The following is a 21,872-nucleotide window of genomic DNA, read 5'->3' as shown; positions in this document are numbered from 1 at the left end:
GTTCTTACAAAAGAAGAAAAGATGACATTCCCCCTCCTTTCAGCGCTGGCCCACTCTCTCCTTTGGGGCAGACACAACGAGGAGGCGGAAACAGAGGCAGTAGGATAGCAACCAGCTCAGCGTTTCACTCCAAGAACCACCTCCATCTTCTTGCAGTTACTTTCCTTCCTCCCAACCACATTATTCTTGGAAGAAGGGAGGCCTTTGTTCTTCCCATCAGCTAATACCAATTGAGTGCTCTGGGCATGGTGTTCATCACGGTGGGCAGTTAACAGTCAACCCCCTATTCACAGAGCTGGCCGTGGAAATGGGAATGTGAAATATAGGGCACCATGGGATAAGTGTTAGCAGAAAGAGCCAAGAGCAAACGTGGAGGGAATCCCAGGGACAAGCTGCCTGGTCAGGGTGCTGCTGCTTGGGAATGCAGAGACAGGAGAGAGTGAGCTGCAGAGCCTCTCATATGTTCTCTCGGTTGAGCTCACTACGAAGTAAGTCCCATTATTCAGATTTTGAGGAATAACATTGAGGAAACCAGGGCTCCAGGCATTTAAGTGATGTGCCCAAAGCCACCAGGCCCAGCACACATCACTTGTCAAGATTTGAACTCAGATCTTTCTGAATCCTAACCCACAGGCCTCTCCGGCGGGTTTGCATCCAGTGGTGGTAGGAGAATATTTTCAAGCAGAAGGCCTTGTGTTGGCACACCATGTGTCCCCCCTCACATCCCTTGGAGTTAGGCGTGCAGCTCAGGGCGATGAGGTCCCAGCCACAGAGCTGCCGTGTTGCCCCTCAGAGGACGTTAGGACAGTTGAGGAGAAAGAGACTGGCTGTCGCCTGCCTGCAGAGATGTTGCCGCCTTTACCTCCCGCGGGCATTTGAGGTTAGAGAGGGCTTCCTTAACCTTCCTGACCAGCCATCCCTGGGAAGCGGTCTCGAAGGAGAGGTGGATCTCACCCGTCTACCCTCTCAGTCAGCTCTCGAATCTAGCAGCACGTTTGCAGGAGGCAAGGATGAACCTCCTCACTGAGGTCGTTGTGGGGTCAGGCCGAGGGCCACATCATCTTGGTCCCCCACACTAGCTAATGAGGTAAAGTCTATGGAAGGTGGAAATCAGCCCTGGAGACAACGAGGAGAGCTTCTGGGCGGCCGGTGAGGGTGGCAGGAAATACCCAGACTTAACAGAGAGGTTGTGCTCTGCTTGAGAAGATGTAGCAAGGCCTCCTGGAGAGAAGGTGGCTGTGGACTGGCCATTTAAGGCGCTTGGTCTGCCTATCTGTCTTCCCTCAGCCTGCTGCTGGGCTTTTCCCCACTGGCTTAGAAGTCTAGGTTTTTATTCTCTGAGGTGGACAAAGACCTGTAGCCCTCCTTTGAAGCATGAAGCCAAGCTTCCTCTCTCTGTCCTCCTGGGAGTTTGAATAAGTGGTGTGCTCATACCTGGGGCCACTGCCAGGTGCGGCTTCCATGTGTTGCCTATAATCCTTCCTCCTCCTTCCCTGGAGTAGAATTTTTGAGGCTGGTTGCTTTCCAGCCTTTTTTAAGCCACAAACTCATGTTTCAGATTGAAATCTTAGTTGAAACCTTTAATATATAAATGAGTAAATGCTTTTTTATTTCTTTTTTCTTTTATTTATTTATTCATGAGAGACAGAGAGAGAGAGAGAGAGGCAGAGACACTGGCAGAGAGAGAACCAGGCTCCCTGAAGGGAGCCCGATGTGGGACTTGATCCTGGGTGTCCAGGATCACACCCTGGGCCGAAGGCAGATGCTCAGCCACTGAGCCACCCAGTCGTCCCCACTTTTTTTCTTTTTAAAGATGGATTTATTAGAGAGAAAGAGCACGAGTGGGAGGGGCAGAGGGAGAGAATCTGAAGCTGACTCCAAGCTGAATGCAGAGCCTGACACAGGGCTTGATCTCACAACCCCAAGATGAGGACCTGAGCCAAAACCAAGAGTCAGACACCTCACCGACTGCGCCACCCGACACCCCTAAATGACTAAAGCTGTTTTAATTCAAGCTCAAGCTCTTTTATCCTTCTCAGTGGCCTCTTTGGCTGTTCACTGAATAAGGTTTGCAAACCACCCTGCTTTAGGCAAAGGAAAAAGGAGGTGACTTCCCTCTCAGCTGCCCCTGCAGCCTTTACGGGACGGCTTATGTTCTGCATGCAGTCTACTTTCCATATTCCTCTCAGGCAGACAGACTCACGAAGAGAGTGGTCATTTCCATGTCATAGTTGAAAATGAGTCAACCTACCTATGAAATTCAGGCTCTTGAATAAGTTAAGTTCCAAAGATCAGCTTTATGCTTCTGCTAATTGCAGAAGTGGTTCTCAAAGTACTTGTTTGTGAGCCAGATCACCACGAAATGTGTGGACTTAATTTTAATTCTTTTTTTTTTTTTTAAGATTTTATTTATTTATTCATGAGAGCCGGGGGGGTGGGGGGGTGGGGCAGAGACACAGGCAGAGGAGGAGCAGGCTCCACGCAGGGAGCCCGACATGGGACTCGATCCCGGGTCTCCAGGATCATGCCCGGGCTGAAGGTGGCGCTAAACCGCTGAGCCACTGGGGCTGCCCAATTTTAACTTTTCAAAAAAAGATTTTACTTATTTATTTGAGAAAGCTGAGCAGGGAGCCCGACACAGGGCTCATTCCCAGGTCCCTGAGAGCATGACCTGAGCCAAAGCCAGACGCTTAACCGACAGAGCCACCCAGATGCTCCTAATTTTAACTTTTATAACAGAATTTGTTTTAGTGGAAGCTTACGGTTTCCACAAAGGTTTGAACTTTATAAAACACAGAAATGATTAATTCGGTCCAGCAAACTTTTCAGTTGAGAATCCAGTGTGTTCTATACCCTCGAGTAGATGTTGGACCGAGAGAGTCAAATAAGCAGAGTCTCTGTTCTTGAGGACCACTCAACTTTTCTGTTGTTTTTGGCCACGTTTGGGGAAATACTAGATTTCCAGTAGATTGTCCCACAGCTAGGGGGCCTCTGCAGTAGAATGAATAGAGTGGGCGTTTCTGCATGTGGGAGAGTTAAGGAAAGCCTTGCCGTTGGGGGATTGGGGGGTGCCATTAGAACTGGGCACTGAGGAAGGCAGACTGCTCCCCCCGAGACATGGGGGTGCTCGGGGAATCATAAGGAACACTGTTACTTGGAAGCACAGGATGGGAATGAGACTGGAGAAGCCCAGTGCGAACGTCCTGGATCATCTGTGGGAGAGTGAGGGTCACTTCTGGGCCATGGGGTGCAAGTAGGGAGTGCTCATATTTAAGCTTCAGGGAGCTCTCCCTGTTTTCAGGGGGATGGCCAGGAGGGAGGCAGAGCTGGACGCAGGGAGCCTAATTCAGGGGTTGCCATAGTCTGAGTGATGGAGGTTAGCACCGGGACCGGGGCAGCTGCACACCCCTGGGGCCCAGCTCTGTGGCTCAGGTCAGCCCTCCCCGCCCCCCACACCTGGCTCCCACTCCAGTCCACTCCTGACAGCCGTGTACTCTTCCTTCCTTGGTGTTTTTAAAGAACAAATTACGTTTAAAACTTCTGTTCTTACCCAGTCTGAAAAGCACACACCAAAACTTTTCAATAGTAGCATTGAACAAGGTTTTGGAAGGTTGGGTCCTCGTAAAGTAGTAATGGCAGTTCACTGACGGCATGCATCAAAATGTTAACTATGAATTTGGGTTGCTAAATTTTAAATATAACAAAGTTTAAAAAAGTGCAGAGAATTACTATAAAATGTTTATGCTTATCCCAGCCAGGGATGATCGTTTTCGTTATGACGTATTTCCTTTTATTTTATTTTTCCAGTGGAAGATTTTAAAAAAAGAGGCAAAACATTATTCTTTCTTTTTCCAATTTCCTCTCCCCAACCTCCTTCTCCAGCCTGTCTCACTGATGTCCCTCTTCTTCCTACCCCCATCGACAGTATCTTTCCTTGCCACTTATTTCCCTAGGAAAATAAATCCAGCAAAAACTATTTTCTCCTTTATCCTTGTCTTAAAATGAGTCCAGCATCCAGGTTTTTGTCCATCATTTACTCTGAATGTGTGCTAAAGCCAGTGCCACCAACATGAGACTTTTTCTCTACAGTGTATAGCAGCCTAAGCCAAGGTACTCTCAAGAGAATATCATCATTTGGGATGACCTTGGACATGGACTATGACATAAGGGAGGGATGTCAGGGGGCAAGCAGATTGAAGGGAACAGTTGAAGTGGTTGAGGAGTGATGTCAGGAGATGAAGAACCAGGAGCAGAGAAACTGGGACACTAGGGAGAACTGGGGGTCAAGGGGTCAGCAGAGCACAGTTGAGATTCAAGAGCCTGCTCAGATGGACAAGGAAATGCAAGGCATTTGTGGCCAGAGTGCCAGAATTTGGGACATTAAACACACACCCTTCAGTTGTTTCGTTTCAGTCTTCTTCACTAAAGTGCCTTAAGAGACAAATCAGAGTGCTAACTGCTGGTCTGCAATAGGCTTAGCTTTGAGGGAATCATTTCTCGGGTGACGGGCATGCCCTGTTGTGGTCCCTGCCCCAGCAGAATCCTTTGTGACCCACTGCTCTTCAGGCCTGAGGTCGGTTGTGGGTGATCCATGGCTTTGAAAGCCTGGTTCGGGTTGCCAGGTAGAGGATGGAGCCGGGCAGGTACAGTGTGCAAGTGACCTCTGGCTCTGTGAGGAATTCCAAGGATGTGGGCTTTCCTCCCTTGGACCTCCTGTCACCAGCTGCATCTGCAGTGGCGTCACCCAGAGCAGGTTCAATGTGTGTCTGCTCCGTGGCCCTCAGTCAGCCCCTCCCTGCGATCTCCTACTGAGCCCTGAGACGCGGCGGCCTGTCCGAGAAGGCAGCATGTGGCATGGTCTGAACACGGGGCTGCAACTCCAGAAATTACTCTGTCCTCTGAATTATCTCGCTCACCATTAAGTGACCAAGAGGCCCTCAACTGATTTTTTTTTTTTAAAGCTCCAGGGATTTATTTTCCCAGCACATAGAACGAATGCAAGAGTATCGCCCACACATGAAGCAGCCTTTCCACGCCACTCAGAGTATCTACCCTGAGTCTCTAGGTCTGTATGTTCAGTCCCCCTGTGAGGCTGTCCAGTCCTGCCCAGAGGCCTCCCTGTCCTCGCAGCAGCGGAAGGGCATCCTGCAGACTTCCGCTACCCATGGACCATCATCATCATCTTCCTCTTGAGAAGATGGACCGGACCCCTTGTGGTCTGGAGCGTGTTTTGGGGAGTGCACAACTCCAGGCGGTACTCTGAGGACAGGAGGTCTTCATCCTGCCCTGACCTCGGCAGGAATACATCTTAGGCAGTAGACGTGTTCGTGTCAAGCCCGGGACTCGCACTGAAGAAAAGCCTGTACTTGCTGACATTGCGTCATGCCAGTAGAGCAGAAAAAGGCCTGAGATTGTCCGATTGTGTCCAGTCGTTGGTGACTAATTTACGAGCTACATGTGCTCCCTGGGGCCGTTTTCTTCATTCTCGCCCTGCTGGCCTTTTGTGATTTGATTTCTGAACAAGCCATTCTTTCCAATCTGCCATTCCTTCCAATAAGCAGAGAGCTTAAAGTTCAAGTTGTGGATTTAATTCTCCCGAAGAGTTCAGGAACTTCGCTGGGGCCTTGCTGCCGTCCACACTGCTCCATCCTGGTTGTATCACCCCTGGTTCCAGCCAGGAATGGGCCTGTCTACAGAGAGGCTTGCTGCACTTCACCCACTGGTGCTCCCTGTGCCCCTCTGCATCCCCCTGCTCCTTCAGACATTGGCCGTCGGGGCTCCACAGGCCTAGGAAGCCTGAAATGACCACCTCCTGGATTTCAGCGCCAGCACTGGGACACTTGGCCTGGCCCGTGTGGCATTCGGGAAATGATACACCGCCTCTCCTGTCATCTCCCGATCTTCACAGGGTTCCTTTGGCATTCGTGACACGCGCCCTCTCTCCCCAGCGATAGTTTCACTACCTTGTTTTTAATGTAACGGAGTTGAAGCTGAGATTGGAGACCAGTAATTTCCCGTGCTTGGGCGTGATGGAATTAGAACCTCTCGTCCACGGTGTGGTGATGCGGAACTCACAGTGTAAACTGGAGGCCTGAGTGCATTTACCTTTCTGTGTGAACCAACCCATACCTGGGTGGTCTTTTTTTTTTTTTTTAAAGAAATATTTATTTATGAGAGATACAGGGAGAGAGAGAGAGAGGCTGAGACACAAGCAGAGGGAGAAGCAGGCTCCATGCAGGGACCCTGATGTGGGACTCGATCTCAGATCTCCAGGATCAGGCCCTGGGCTGAAGGCGGCGCTAAACCGCTGAGCCACCTGGGCTGCCCCTGGGTGGTCTTTTTAAGGGCAATAGAAACCGCCTCATTCTCCATTTTTATGCCTTTGTAGAGAATTCCCGTTGTTAATGGGCCTCCAGTGTAGACTGTGCCCTAGAGTATCATAGTGCCATATAACCAGGGCTCCTAAGCCTTTCGGGTCACCTGAGCCCCATATCAGACCGCAAGTTCACTGAATGGCCAGGCTGCGGGCACCATGTGGAATACTTAATGCAGTTCCCAAAGCAGTCCTGAAGGTAGGTGTTCATGTCCTCATTCTATAAATCAGGAGGTAGAAGCTTAGAATGGCCAGGGGACTCTCCCAAGGTCACAAGTCTGAATTTGATCCCAGGACTAGCTGCACCAAAGCCCAAACTACCTGCATGAGATCATGCTGCCTCCCCAAAGAATGCCGGTCAAGGATGAGAGCTCATTTCCCTGACTCAAGATGCTTCCGCATTGTCTCCCTCAGCTGAGCCCCCTCTTCACGAGTGTTTGAATTCAACAGAGCAGATGAGTGGTAGGAGCTGATACTCTGTCTGGAGCCAAACTTGAGTCTGCTGCCAGCATGGGTTCCTCTGGCTTCTCAGAGGAGGTTGACTTCTTGTCTCTTGCTGTCGCCTCCCAAGGGAAAGGGGGCCATGGTCAGAAGGGTGCCTCTTCCTCAGCACCCGGACCTAGCTGCAGCTGACCTAAATGCCAGGCTTCCTGGTGGAGTCATACCTACAGATCACCTGGATCCTCATCTACAATCTTTTATGATGCGAAGCCCCACATCAGAATTAAAAGAAACACTATCGACAATTATAAAATACTAAATATAACTAAGTACATTTGAAAATGAACAATGGTAAAAGCCTTGAAAATTTTTTCTTTGATGTGAATGGAGTCTTTGGCATTCGGAAATACAATAGGATGAATTAATTGCTACTCATTACACGGCAAGTCAGGAGAAGTATGAATGTGCCTTCCCTCCTCGGCTAATGCCGCTGCCCGACCGAAATAGCCCCCTTTTGTATTTACTCCTGCTTTCTCTACTAATAAGCAAATTAGAGATCATGGCTAGAGAAATTCAAGTGCCCTCCATCTTTTTCTCCCAAACCATCATAGAGTTTTGTGATGTTTATCTACTTAGGGGCTAGCGCTAATAATTGCAGAGGTCATGTGAATCCACACAGTGCAAGACTGAGAAACATCTGCAGAATGACTTTTTAGAAGAGTATTCTGTGTTTTTGTCTTTTTCTGAAAAAGTGATTTTGCAAGCAAATTGCTATCTTTCCTCTCTTGTATTATATTTTTTGTACTGCGAGGAAAAGTATATTTGGGGAAAACATTTTAAGAGCTGTCAAGAGTTTTTGAATCCAGGGTGTTTTTTCAACGTTACATATTTTCCCCAATGTATTGGTGGACTTCCCTATGAATAAAATAGATTTTGAGGCTTTACGTCTTAAACCGATAGCCCCTGAACCAACGGTCTGGAGCATGCTGTTCATTAAAATTCCATATTTGACAGCTATGACATTGTACACGCAAGCTCGTGTACCTTTGACTGTCATCTTTAAAACTTGTTGATGGTTAGTGGCGGAAAATTATGAGCTCATTGATTCCTCAAAATAATCAAAAGCTGAGGAAGCAGAGGGAAGTGAGACCAAGACTCCCGCACTGTCTGGAGGCTGAGGCATAAGATGTCCTGGAGTTTGAAGAGCACATTTGTGATCCCGCTGCCTTCCTGTCACGTATATTACGTGTAGGTACTTGGCAAACATCATGCACATTTAAACCGTAACAAGGAGGCAGTCTGCGGGGCCCAGAGGTATAGCCGCAGCCTTGCTCCGCGTCATGGAATATGAAAGCCTGTTTACTAAGTGACAATAACAGTTTGAAAGGCTTCAGGCTGAGGAGCTTATGCGTGACCCAGCCTGCCTCACCACCGCTGGCTGCAGTGGTGAGGCTGTTGACAGCATAGCATGCCAGAAATGGGTCAGGGACGAAAGTCAACTGGGTACTGAGGTCTGCATCCCTAGGTGCAGTGTTTCATCTGCCATCATTCCTCGGTCAGACGGGCCATGTGTTTTAGCAACCCCCCTACCCCCCACCCCACTGTTGCATAAGTTATTTTCCACATTTCAGGTCAGGGGCTTGAGTTAGGGTTCTGTTGGTAAAGGGAGATTTGCCTTTTCTTTCTCCATCCCCAAACTTATTTGGCTTTTTGTGGCCTCATTCTTTGTAATCTTAGGGATGGAAGGACTTCAAACCAGTAATGAGGATCCTTGTGAAGCTGTCCATGCTTTTTGCTAGGACACAGTGTCCTTGTTCATGCATGCTCTTGTAGACACACTCATCGAGAGAATGTCCCATAATCTAAGACATCATAGGGGTAACTCGGTATTGACTTAACAAGTTTTCAAGATAAAACAGCGTGCTCAACCTTTGTGAATCTCATCCACATTTCAGAAATGTTGATGTGAGAACATCTGAAAATAAAATTACTCTGGTATACAAATGTAGCTGATACTCTTGAATTTGCCTTAGCATAGTCATTCGGGTAGATTAACAACCCCCCCCCCCCACTTCCTCCTTTATTCTGGGGTGAGTGGTAAGGGTGGAGTGGAATGTCTAAAAGTCCAGCATATTAGACCAGAGTGACACAGAGAAGCAATTTACTCAGGTCGGACACTTAAGAGTTATAATTTCTTGAAAGCCAGGCATATATCTCTAGGCTGAAAATGACAATTTAGAGGCCCTTCCATTGAAATCTCTCAGCTTGGCATCCTTCCGTACTCCCATTTCAGATTAAATGGGTCTACAGCCAGGCTCTTGGTTCTGATTTTGAGATATCACTGGCAGTGCTTATTATCTGCAGGGCTGCTTTTGTTTTTTTAGACAAAAAATTTTTTTATCCTTTTAATTTTTAAATATATATTTTAGATAAAGGAGGAGATGTTATTAAATGAGAAGGTAGAGTGTCTCCACTTCAAAAGGTAGGAAATCACGGGTATAGACATTTCAGTCCATTTGCAGAAAATTGCCTATTCTCAAATAGCTAGGTCAAGTGCAGAAAGAACCTCTACTTGAGATAAAATTTCCTCTCCACGCTTGGCTTTCTCTCTGTTAGGATAGGCAGCCAAAAGCTGCCCAAATTTTGACATCTTGCTATCATTTCACCAGTACTCTCTGGCTTTATGTATTAAGATGTATTTGCTTATAAATGGAACTCGTGCTTATAGTGACAGAGCCAGAAGGGCTTTGGAGCATAAAGTATGAGTCTTCATTTCAGTGATGAAGAAAATTAGAGGGTTAGGTGACGAGCTCAAGGTAATGCAATCCATTAACGTCAGGCAGAGTCCGGTTTGGAGCGACATCTCCAGACTCCCCTTTACTGGGATGGAGCGAGTTGGTGAGGTGGGAAAGATTGATTTGCTCTCCGGCCTTTGAGCATTTGTTTCATTTGGGAACCTCCTGGATGGCTGGAGTCAAACCTTGGAGCCTCCTGGATGGCAGGGTAGTAAGAGTCAAACCTTCTTTATTTAGCAAAAGAAAATGGCCCTGTCCTGATGCTGTGTGACCTAAACAGCAAAGCTGGTGACATTTCTCCTTTCCTCATTGACTGATTTCCTTGTTTTTTGTTTGTTTGTTCTTTTCCAAAGATTTTTATTTATTTATTCATGAGAGACACAGAGAGGCAGAGATACAGGCACAGGGAGAAGCAGGCTCCCTGCAGGGAGCCTCACGAGGGACTCGATCCTGGGACCCCGGGATCTCGACCTGAGCTGAAGGCAGATGCTCAACCACTGAGCCACCCAGGTGTCCCAAGAACTTTTCAGTCAGACTAGCAAAGGGGAACATCTCCAGCACCTCTGGTAGAATAAAAGCAGGCTATGGAGATGTGGGCGACTCCTTTCCATTCACACCTGGACTTCCAATTCTTGAGTTCCCTCCACCGGGTGTTCACAGACACACACTGTGTTTGGGTGAGTGGAGTCACCCCTGTCATCAGCGTCTCATGAACACAGGGGCCACTGATGGACTTTTGGAATACAGCCAGGCCCGCGGCTCTTACTCCTCAATTTTACATCAGCCAGACCAGCAAGGAGTCTGGGCTGCCACTGTCCCGGCTCCCTTGGCTGGCCCCTCGACAAGTGGTCAGGATTGTTCCTTGTGGTGGAAGGCGCCTGTGGTTATATTTGTGACATTACTTGAGCTCAGAAGTCACCTCGAGGACATTTATAACCTCTCATTAGGGGTTAGGTGGCTTGGGGGCTGGCGTACCAGATGACGGATCCAAAAAGATACCACACCAGGGCACTTGTTTTGATGTCAAGACACTCCTGACAGAGAAGGATGTAGTAGGACTGGAGCTGGGTTTTCTGTTCATTATGCCTAGGTCACCCTCTGTGGGGATGATGGGGCAGGTGGCAGGTGGGGCCACGGGACCAGCTAGGAATAGATTGGTGCTGAGACGTGTGTGTGTCAGGCTCAGTTTGGCTTGAGGGCATTTGCACACCTAGTCAGTTGATTCCACTGACATCAAGATAAGTCTTTTTTGGGCATCTCAGTATCCGAAATGATTTGGCTCTTTAAAAAAAAAACAAAATTACAGAGGGAGGTAGCCTTAGGTAGAACATGCAGCAGATTAGCAAGTGGAGGCTCAACTCAAAGAATGCCATCTGAGCAGGGGGAGCAAAGCACCACGCTAGTCCCCGGAGCCATTCTGTTGGGGACCAGGAATCCTGCAGGCTAACTGGCTCCTCACAGTTTCATTCACCTGCAGCACATGCCCTTCAAGACGATCCAGTGACCATGTACAACCCCAAAAAGCTGTTACATGAGACTATTTCTCTTTCTTTTCCAGTTGAGGGCCAGAGAAATGTATAAAATTCAAAATTTTATGCAAGTGTTAGGCTCTTTTCCAAGGGTTAATGTAAGGTTTTTTAAAATCCACATGGGGAAAAATTAATTAATTAATTATTAATTAATTAATTAAAAAGAAAGAAAATCCACATGGTGTTCCTGGCAGTTACTGGGCCAAGTGGTGTCTATACCTTGAGAGCACCTAGTTTGATCTTTTTTAGAAGCCCCTAGTAGTTATTTTGTAGGTTTGGCTTTATCATTATAATTTTAATTTCTCCCTCTGGCCTAGCCTCTGGCCCCTTCAGCATGCTTGTCCCTCACCTTTGGGTAAATCTGTAAACATTGAAGCCAACTGTGGCCTGAGTCTTAGACCTGGTGTCTTAGCCTGAAGTTTCCCTTGACCTTCACTTGCTGTCTGACTCTGAGTGGCATCTGTGGCCGGGGATCCCTTTATTTTGGTGCCACCATTTTGTTCATGTTCTGGTGGAGTCTGGGCCTGGTATAGATTGTATAGACCTTCTGTGAGCACCCAGGAACCGTGACATGTCTATCAAGCATGAAGTTCTCTCTGCCTGTACCATCAGGAACACGTACCAAGGGTCTGACCAATTCTCTGTCTACATTGGGGAAGCCACAGAACCAGCTCAGAGGGGTTGGGAGTAGGTTTTGAAAGGGGTGGACTGGTTGCTGATTGCCTTTCTAGATCGTTATCTAGGTCCTACATTCCTGCTAAAATGTGGAAAAGACCCATAGCCCTATGCATTCCCCTGTACCCGATATTGTGTGTTTGTGTGTAAACATATATATATTTTTTAAGTGAAGAAGAAAAATATCCCTGCCTTTCTACGCAATTCTTTTAACAAATTGTTTATTGTTGTATCCAGGTAACAAGCATGGTAAGTATCTTCACCAAATTGAGTATTCTGTATTTTAGCTGTGCTTGGCAGGCTTTTTGGCTAGCTTTGTGTTACCAGCCTTGGCTTTTCTAGAAAAGACCCACATAAGAAAGGGAGAAGCCACCTACCCAGTAGCATCCCCCGTGTCCTTGGCCATAGAGAGAACCCGTGTAGCCTTAGACCCACGGTGGGGGTACCTGAGAAAGCATGCGCCCCCGCCAGCATGCTGCTTGGCCCCGTCACGGCCTCCCACCTGCCCTGCTGCTTCTGAGCCTCCCCACCAGGTGCCTGCGGGCCTCGCATGACCCCAGCAGCTCCTGGACTGTGACCCCTGGGACAGCGCACACAGACGGGTCCTGCCCATACCCTGTGGCTGGTCCTACCCCAGATCCACAACCACCCCTCTCCCCTCTCCCTCTTCCCATCTCTATGCTTCAATGCAGGGCCTTCTCCCCCCCCCCCCCCCCCCCTTTCCCTGAGTGTGTTAAGTAATTGGAGAAATCTCCCTTTGGAAGCTGGAAAAATAAATAACATTGTCCGCTCTTCTCAGAAGCTTCCCATTCTGTTGAAAAACGGATTAAAACATCTTTTTTTTTTTTTTAAACCTTGCCACTGGGCCGTCTCAGTAGAGGTTCAGAGTTGCAGTGGGTTGAGTGTGTTTTAGCCTTCTGGCTGTGTTTATTTATCCGTGCATGTTTGCTTCTCCGGCCTCCTTTGTGGCTCTGTATTTAGTCCATGTGCTCGTGGCTGTGCCTGTTGAAGCTGCCTGGTAGCCGTGTGTTACGTAGTAAGTCTGTGTGTCCCTGTCGCCTTCAAGGATCAGACTGCCAAGGATAAGGCCCTGCAGCACATGGCCGCCATGTCGTCCGCACAGATCGTCTCGGCCACCGCCATCCACAACAAGCTGGGGCTGCCCGGGATTCCACGCCCCGCCTTCCCAGGGGCGCCGGGGGTAAGTCACAGCCGTCCAGTGGTGGTGGCTGTGGTGGCCCCGAGGGGGGCGGCCCCGGCGTGCCGATGGGCAGCTGATGATGCGGCTGCACGGTGGTGGAAGCGCGTAGGGAGGGAAGGGGCTGGGAGAGAAGGAAGAGAAAGCAAGAGACCAGGATCCTTGGGCCCTGCAGACATGGAACTAGGGATCACTTTGCTGGTGCCCTTCTGTGGCGCGACCTGCTTCTGCTTTATTTATGTATTTGTTTTTTCCTGCCCCTTGCTCTCCTTTCATGTGTCCTCAGGGCCCCTTTCAGGGAACTAAACCCAAGAGGGACAAAGTATTCTAATACTGTTTTCTTTTATACCTACTGAAGGCTGAGGAGTTTTAACATTATAATCTCATTAATCTTTGCAGTCATTTTATTTTATTTATTTATTTTTTAAGATTTTATTTATTTACTCATGACAGACAGAAAGAGAGAGAGAGGCAGAGACACAGGCAGAGGGAGAAGCAGGCTCCATGCAGGGAGCCCGACGCGGGACTCAATCCCGGGTCCCCAGGACCACACCCCGGGCTGAAGGCGGCACTAAACCGCTGAGCCACCCAGGCTGCCCTTGCAGTCATTTTAGATGCCTCTAATTATTATTGCCATCTTTCTGAATAACAAGCGAGTTGAGGTGATTTGATCACCACGCATAGTGCCGGCAGGACTCAAACCCAGGGCCTCCCAACTCCCTTCGCTGCCTCTCCAGCAGGGGGTCACGCACCAGATGCCTCAGGGAAGCTCCCGGCAAAGGACGCATCCGCATCGCTTCTCGGAGCTCCTGGCCTCTAACTCAGAGTTTTGTCCTCTCCTGGCCGGGCCGTTGGTGCTTTGAGCTGTGGAAGCAGAATGTTACACAGGGAGCATTTGAGAATGGAGGGAGGAGGAGAAGGATGGGTAGGTGCATGGATAGAGCCGTCAGATGGAGTCTGTGTGAGCCCCTGTAATATGCTCACACGCCTGTTAGATGTAAGGAGAACACAGAAGAGCTGCTGCCTCGTCCTACCCTCGGGGTCATTATCTAGAGCCCTGGGCTGCTAGGCCAGGGATGCAGGTTGCTATTGTGTTGCACACCGGTGACCACATCTGCATTTGGAGAGGGTCACTCTGGAGCTGATCGATGATCTGAGCCCACCGTCTTTAGCAGGGCTTGCAACGTGTAGACATCCTGAACGGTGCTTAGGTGTGAACTCCTAATCCTGATGCCTCTTGCATTTTGCCTTCCAGTTCTGGCCAGGAATGATACAAACAGGGCAGCCAGGATCCTCACAAGAGTAAGTCTGGGGAGGGGCTGGCAGTGACAACAAGGGTCTGGTCACAGCAGAGCCTGGGTGGTGTTTCTCTGGGGCCAGAATGCCTTGGGGCTTGAAGGAGAAAAGAGATTTAACCTGAGATTCCCCAAAGTCATCTGCCTTTATCCTCTGCAGCCAGTAGTGAGAAAGAGACCGAGTAGGCCTAGGAGAGGTGTAAACAGCTCTCCACCACCTGAAGTGTAGACAATCCTGCTGGTGTTTTCAGGGCAAGGGAGGCAGGCCTCGTAAACTGGAAGCTGAGGGTAGTCTGGAGATAAAAGCAGAAAGGAAATCCTGCCCTCCTGTTTTCAAAAGAACCTAAGCTGTTGGGCCAAGAGAAGGAGAGCCCAAAGCCTGTCCCAGACTGTGCCTGGGAATGGTGACCCCTGACCTTGGTCACTGCAGGGACCAGAAGAGACTTTCAAATAGATGTCACAGCTTCTGGGAATCGGGCTGATGTCTCTCCAGCTCATCTCACTGAAAGGGCGTGAGGCTTGATGGTTGGGTTCCCAGCACCATGCTGGACCCTCTCAATCAGAGAGAGCAACCGTCTTGTCTCTGTCCTGGCGGAGCTCTTCTGGGCTGTGCGACCACCTGCAGGCAGGGAACCTTTGGGGGGTGGGGTGCAGGTTGGGCCCCTAGCCCTGGGAGGCCAAGGCCAGACACGGGGAGCAGCCACTGCTACAGTCTCGATTTCTGACTCCACCCCTCCCTCCCCAGCGTCAAGCCCTTTGTGCAGCAGGCCTACCCCATCCAGCCAGCGGTCACAGCCCCCATTCCAGGTGAGTGTCCAAGGGTCTGCCACTCGGAGGAACGTCCTGCGCAGCCAGCAGCCGGGCCCATCGCTTTGTTCCACAGTGGCATATCCCCTGTCACTGCAGTGCCAGGGGCACCCCCTCCTCCCCCCTACCCTCCTTGAGCCTGGGGCTCAGAAGGGTCACAGACATGTTCAGTCCCCCCAGTCACCTCCCAGGAGGTTTTTAAAGAAAAGGGAAGCCAGGGGCGCCTGGCTGGCCCAGTCTGTAGAGCATGCCACTCTTGATCTTGGGGGTGTGAGTTCGAGTCTCACGCTGGGCATCAAGTTTACTTAAAAAGGAAAAAAAAAAGATTTGGATATGTCCAATTTTTTTTTTAATTTTTAATTTATTTATGATAGAGGCAGAGACACAGGCAGAGGGAGAAGCAGGCTCCATGCACCGGGAACCCGACGTGGGATTCGATCCCGGGTCTCCGGGATTGCGCCCTGGGCCAAAGGCAGGCGCCAAACCGCTGCGCCACCCAGGGATCCCGTGGATATGTCCAATTATATCTCAATTAAAAAAAAAAAAAACTGAAAGAAAAGAAAAAGGGAAGAAGCCCGATCACTTTCACCGGGGATCCTGGGTCACCCTTGGAAGGGGAAGTTACTGTGGTTCCTTCTTCATCATAAACAGGCTGAATTGGACAATTCAGATCTTGAGGGCCGCTAGGGTATTATTCATGCTTCATTACATAAGTGGGTTTCGGTTCCTCACACCCTTTCCTTAATGAAGAGCTTCCAGAGAAGCTTCGACTAGGAAACGGGGATCTGGCCGGCCCACCTGCTTCCTCCCCACCCCCGGGCATGTGGAGCCACTCAGTGGAAGAGCCCCAGACAGGCACATGCGTTCACACACTGCACTCTGTTCCAGGGCCACCGAGCCTTCTGAGAGAGCTCTGCTGTGCTGGTGACCACAGTCTTAAGGAAGGAGATGGGCAAACGCAGGAAGCGTTTCAGGGGATCCTTGTGGGATTCACTTTAGGCCCTTCAGCCATGCCGGCCTTGACCCCACCCAGCCAGTCCCCTTGCCCGGGAGGAAGTGTCCTCCAGCTCCTAACCTGGGCAGGAGTTGTCCTTGTGAGGAGCCACATAGCATTGTGCCTCGAGGGTCCTTGGCCAGAATCCCACCACCCCCTGACTTCATTCTGCCCCTGGACTCTGGTGGAGGGGGGCAGCCTTTTTGCGGGGCCCTGCCCCAGCGCTGGCCTCAGGCCCCAAGGGGAGGCACCTGCTTTAAAGATGATGCTTGGTCTTTTCAGGGTTCGAGCCTGCATCAGCCCCAGCTCCCTCGGTCCCCGCCTGGCAGGGCCGCTCCATTGGCACAACCAAACTTCGCCTGGTGGAGTTCTCAGCCTTCCTCGAACAGCAGCGAGACCCAGACTCGGTGAGTGTGCTGCGAGGCGTACCTGCAATCCCATTCCTCTTCACCTTCTCACTCCTCTGCCTTCCCTGTCCCCCCCACCCCCTCATGCCTGACAAATAACCTGGGCGAAAATGGGCCTGGGGAAGAATAACCAAACTTTCACTTAAAGAAAAAGGTATTTCTGTTGACAAGTTGGTAGAATTTTAGAGCCGAATATTTATGAATGCTGTGGACCACAAACGCCAGAGAATGTGGGAGCCTGAAGGGGAAAGACTTTCACTGGCTCTTGTTTTTAGGAAATTGTAGCAGCAGGTGACAGTTACTAAACCCTGACGTGGCTGGCACCGTGCAGAGCTCCTTACAGATGTGGTCATGTTTTACACCCGCAAAAACCCCGTAAGTGTCGGTACCGTCGGACAGATGAGGAGACAGGTTAAGGAATTACTCTAAAGTCACACAGTTCATATCTGATAGATTAGAGATTCAAATTCATGTCTTTAAAAACTCAAGTCTAAGCATTTAGCAGTTGCTCGGTGCTGCCTTTGCAAGACTTGTCTTTTCTCAACATAGCGAGTGGCTCTCTCTCTTTTTTTTTTTTTTTCTTTTTAAGATTTTATTTATTTATTCATGATACACAGAGAGAGGCAGAGACGCAGGCAGAGGGAGAAGCAGGGAGCCCGATGTGGGACTTGATCCCGGGTCTCCAGGATCAGGCCCTGGGCCAAAGGCAGGTGCTAAAGCTGCTGAGCCACCCAGGGATCCCCGCGAGTGGCTCTCTTCTTAAGGGAGCCCTAACAAGCTGGTATTTCAGCAGTTTGATACAGAAGGTGATGCTTATGACCTCAGCACTGGTTACATTGGCATCTGGACTCTGTCATTTTTCTTCTTTTCCGTCTTCCCTGCCACATCCAGTGCCCATCATGCCATTGTTATCCGGCCCGGCCCATCTCTTGCCATACATGTGTGAGCACCCCGCCTTCCCACCCGACCAGCCCCAGACCCTTTCTTCACTCCCACTCCTTGGCTGTTCATCTTAGCGTTGCATCTGTGTGTGGGTGAGTCCAAGGCAAAAATGCAGGAATCAGGAGTTTGTCCTCGGGATCCTCACCAGCTCCCTTCCCTGCACTCTGTCTCACCCCACCGCCCTGATCTCAGGGGCGACCGAAGCGCAGAGGTGCCAGGCTCTGTGTGTTCACTGCCTTGCTGTCGCTCTGTCATCGGGAGAAACTGTCAAGGGTGAGTTCACCATCTGTTGTGAATACCGACATACCGAACAGTCAGGACTTCTCTGGGCTCTTGGTACTGCAGCTCAGTGGAAAGCCTCTGACTGGGGAGACACCACAAGCCAGCCCCGAGAGTGAAGACTCGGGGCAAACTGTGCGTGGACCACTATTTCTGTCTTTGAATTGTGAACTCTGTGAGTTTCTAGAAAATTAGAGCCTGTTCCAAAATTAGGAGAAAAAAATGAAGAAGGAGATGTAAAATCGGTCATTGGGCCCATTGAGGCAGGTTATTGGAAAGAGTTATCGCTCTTCTCATGTGGCTGAGCGGTTTTATAAGAAGGGTGATGGTGATGGCATAAAATCCTTCTCCGTGAGAGGCACTGACATGTAAACAAAAAGATTACCCTCCTGAGTCTTTGTTTCTTGTTCTTTTTGGAAAGCATAGGGGATTCTTTGGCCAAAGACTGGGTTTCAGCCCAGCAATGCTTTTCACTTTGCATAACTGGTGTTGGTAGGACACTTCGTTGCTTACAGAGAACGCCCCGGCTGATTATTTCATTCTGCCTCTGTAGTACTGTTTCCCTTACCCATTTTACAGATGAAGAAACTGAGGTCCAGAAGCATTCAGCAATTTAGGATGTTTAGCAAATAAGTACAGGGATCGGGAGCCCAAATCTATTTCATTCTACTCTTTCCACCACTGTAAACCACCCTGGATTTCGAAGTTCTCTCTCTCCAGTCTATACATCTCCTGTGGGAGCAGATCTCTCTCTTTGATTACCAGTTTTTTAAAGAACAGAGCTCCGAGGCACCGAGATGGTAGTTGTTTCCCTGGCTGAAAGACGATAGAATATTTTATCATGATAATTTTTTTTTTTTTTTTTTTTTAAATTTAAAAGGCCTATGGCAGCCCCCCTCTGGCAGCTATCCTCTCCGGTTCCAGACCTGTCAGGGCCAGGAATGCCCAGTTCCTCTTTCTGTTGGGTGTGTTTATTGGGCTATAGATTGTGAATCACTGGATTCATTCAGTCCAAGTCCATAAACACTGATGAGCTCCTGCACGTGTGTTCAGGGCACCACCCGAGGAGGGGCCTGGTGCTACACAGGCAGGCACCGTGTCTGCCCGCGTGGCGTGTGACGTCTAATGGGAAGACACACAAAGCACCTGCCCCCCACAAGGTCATTGTGAAGTGTAGTGAGTGCTGGGAAGGAAGAGCACCGAATGCTGTGAGTGATGAACGGACAGGGCAGGCTTCTCTGAGGAAGTCAGCCTTAACCCTGAAAGGCAGAGAGGATTGACACAGACAGGGGAAGAATAAAGGAGAACATTGCAGAGGTGATGACTCTGGAGTATATGAAGCGGGAGGTGAAAGTTGGTGGATAATTCCGTAAAGGCAGCCCCCCCCCACCCCCACCCCCCTGCCGGCTTCCTTGGAACAGAGTCCAGATACATGTTTTATACGTGTTGAGGATTACCTGTGATAATCTGACTGGTTCAACTGGATTTGGCCTTTTACCTGATGAATGAAGAGGTTTGGCTCTTAAAGACTCGACTTGAGTACATGACTTCAGAGACCCTGAAATAAATGCAAAGCCTAGTGTGAGTCAACACCCTTGGCCCTCTTGAGGACATAGTGATACTTTAAGGGAGCATGAGTTGGGGATTGAAAGAAATTGGAATTCACTCACAAACAATTTTTAAATACGTCCTACATGGCAGCCACTGTTTCAGGTGTTAGGGAGTCAACAGCAGAGGAAACTAATCCTTATTCTCATGGAGCCTGCGTTCCAAAGAAGACATGAGAAGTACACACACGCACACAGTATGGAAGGTGATGTTAAGTGCTTCTGTGGAGTAACAGCCCTTCTTCACAGTTTGAAAATTACTTGCTCTTTAGATTAAAAATGTGTCATTTCAGAAAGCAATAATACCTTCTAATATATAAGTTGGTGTTTCCGGCTCGTATCATGATTTTAAAATTAGGCCTGTCAATACCAACCAAAGCTCTATCACTATTGTGACATTATGTTGTCATATTGCAACTTCCGTGTCACTTTTGATGTGGCTTCTCACCTTCCTATGTTATAAACACTTAATTTTGGAGTAATACACAATTGAGTTAATGTGTACAAATAAATATATGGGGGATTGTGAATAACGTCACGTGAATTTATTTCAGTAGAAATGTGAGAGTTTGAAGGATGCTTCTCAAAAAAAGAAGAAGAAGAAGGATGCTTCACATGGAAAGAGGAAGTGGTTGGGGGAACCTGGGAGAAAAAGGTGATTGATTAATCAAAATAGGGAAGAATTAGCAAAATTATTTAAAGCACTGTGACAGTGTCTCAAGCACTAGCTTCTCCAGTTCCATAATGCATCGTGCTTTATTTTGCAAACACAGGGTGATGTTATAATGAGTGTGTAATGGCACTTTTAAGACCAAAATCACACTGAAAAACTTGTAGCTTGTGGATGGCTTCTTTGGCTCTCAGGCTTTCTGTGGCTCCTCAGACTTTAATTTTACTGTACTTTTGTTCCAACTGCAGGAAAACTTAAAGCCATCTAAAGTGAATTCAACTGGTACCTTTTAACAAAGTTGGATATACGGCATTTAAAATTTGACATCAGACCTTAAGCTCGTTAATTTGATATGGAAGCCAACAAAGCGATACATAATTAAAGTCCCTAAATAATTTCACCTCTGTGTTTGGATTCTAGTCTTTGCGTACAGACACACACACACATTTCCCCCTACCTCCTACTAAGGACTTAGGCTCTTTGGAGTCAGTGAGGTTATAGGTAATGGTGACAACACCCAAACAAATTAATGAGCTGGGTGCTGTGCTAGTTTTTCATTCGTGATCTCTTTCATCTCTGTCACTGCCCCGTGAGGTAGGTAATTCTATTCCTTTTTATGGAGGAGGCCTGGAGAGATTGCTGGCTTAAGCTAGTCAGCGATCATGGCACGAATACACACTTGTGTAGCAACAAAGGCAAGAGGAAGACCCGGTTCGTCTAGTTCCCGGGCCAGGGTGGCCTCCCTGGTACCACCCATTCTGGAAAATCACTCAATTCACGACGTAGGTCCCCGTTGCCACCACTGAAGACATCTTCAGGACTCTGCTGTCCCTGGCGGTGCCAGCACCCGCAGCACTGTGGTGGTGGTGACAGCCGGGACTGTGCATCAGTTCACGTAATCCCGGGACACAGCCTGCCCCGTGTTTGGGCAGTCAGCTGTCGTTGGAAACAGGATTGCGGCCCAGGTCTGCTGACTCTGCAGCCTGGGATTATGACCAAAGGGCCGCAGGATCCATTTGTATCTGATGAGTAGCCGGTTCGTTGGTGTAGTCTGTGGCCTGGCCGGCTGTAATCCGTAAGGAGCTAAAGGAAGAGTCATTTGGGGGATGAGCGGCCCCTGCTGGCTCTGCAGCGGGGACGAACCAGACGGCGGCTTTTCCCGATTGGTGGTTGTTTATATTGGTGGAAAACCAGCAAGGCAGTCCCTCTGTTACCTCTGGCTCCACTTGAAGCTAAGAGAAAAACAGCAGAGGGTGAAGAAAGGAAGGGAGGAAGAATCTAAACAACAAAGACTATTTTAGAAGTGGTTAGTAATGCCAGCAAATACACTTTTCTACATGATTTCGGTGTTACATATCCCAGGACTTCAAGTGTTGAGCACAAGCTCCCCCACCCAGGGTGGGCCATTTAAAAGCACCTTGCCTGAAACCTGGCCAAGTCAGGCAGCTGCTCCTTGCAGCCGATGAAAATCTGGGCTCTCCGTGTGTGCATGGGGAGTGGTTTTCCTGATAAAGCCCAGCAGAATTTCTCCAGCCCTACCCTGGGGCACAGCAGGTGCCTCCAGCCTTCCTGCAGCCCAGCCCCATGCTGCTCCAGGGCTGGCCACCCCCTGCCCCTCCCCCTAGCCCCCCCCCCCCGCCCCCCTGCACTGGTCAGGCTTCCCAGGCACAGGGTTGCACTTGTAATGCCTGTGGTGTTCTGGATGCCAGAACAAGCAGGACTGTAAGCAGGAAGACAGAGTGTGCATTTCCTTAGGTGGGAGTTACTACAGCCGGAGACAAGTGCGGAACTGAGAGGGAGGGACAAGGAAATTATTCTTTTGAGACTTCACAGGAGCAGTGTTTTGCAGAAAAAAGAGGT

General features: G+C 49.2%; 1 protein-coding gene and 1 long non-coding RNA gene across 9 annotated transcripts in view; both read left to right on the top strand.

The window, feature by feature from the left end:
• Positions 1-21,872, top strand: part of TEAD1 (TEA domain transcription factor 1) — a 268,795-nt gene that overhangs the window by 196,754 nt on the left and 50,169 nt on the right. For 4 of the 8 annotated variants that reach the window (XM_072794037.1, XM_072794036.1, XM_072794035.1 and 1 more), the window contains 5 exons: positions 12,051-12,062; positions 12,880-13,014; positions 14,267-14,313; positions 15,052-15,113; positions 16,390-16,514. In XM_072794037.1, the coding sequence (XP_072650138.1) occupies positions 12,051-12,062; positions 12,880-13,014; positions 14,267-14,313; positions 15,052-15,113; positions 16,390-16,514 (381 nt within the window). The remainder of the gene's footprint in view (positions 1-12,050; positions 12,063-12,879; positions 13,015-14,266; positions 14,314-15,051; positions 15,114-16,389; positions 16,515-21,872) is intronic. The other 4 variants (XM_072794034.1, XM_072794032.1, XM_072794031.1 and 1 more) reach the window with 1 other exon arrangement.
• On the top strand, positions 19,284-20,412 carry LOC140615402 (uncharacterized). The gene is made up of 2 exons (XR_012016065.1): positions 19,284-19,997; positions 20,261-20,412. It is a non-coding gene; the product is annotated as an uncharacterized lncRNA (long non-coding RNA).

Source organism: Canis lupus, chromosome 23, assembly GCF_048164855.1.
Source record: "Canis lupus baileyi chromosome 23, mCanLup2.hap1, whole genome shotgun sequence".
In the NCBI taxonomy this organism is placed as follows: Eukaryota; Metazoa; Chordata; class Mammalia; order Carnivora; family Canidae; genus Canis; species Canis lupus.
The sequence above is the reverse complement of the archived record's forward strand: the minus strand, read 5'-3'. Positions and strand labels throughout refer to the sequence as shown.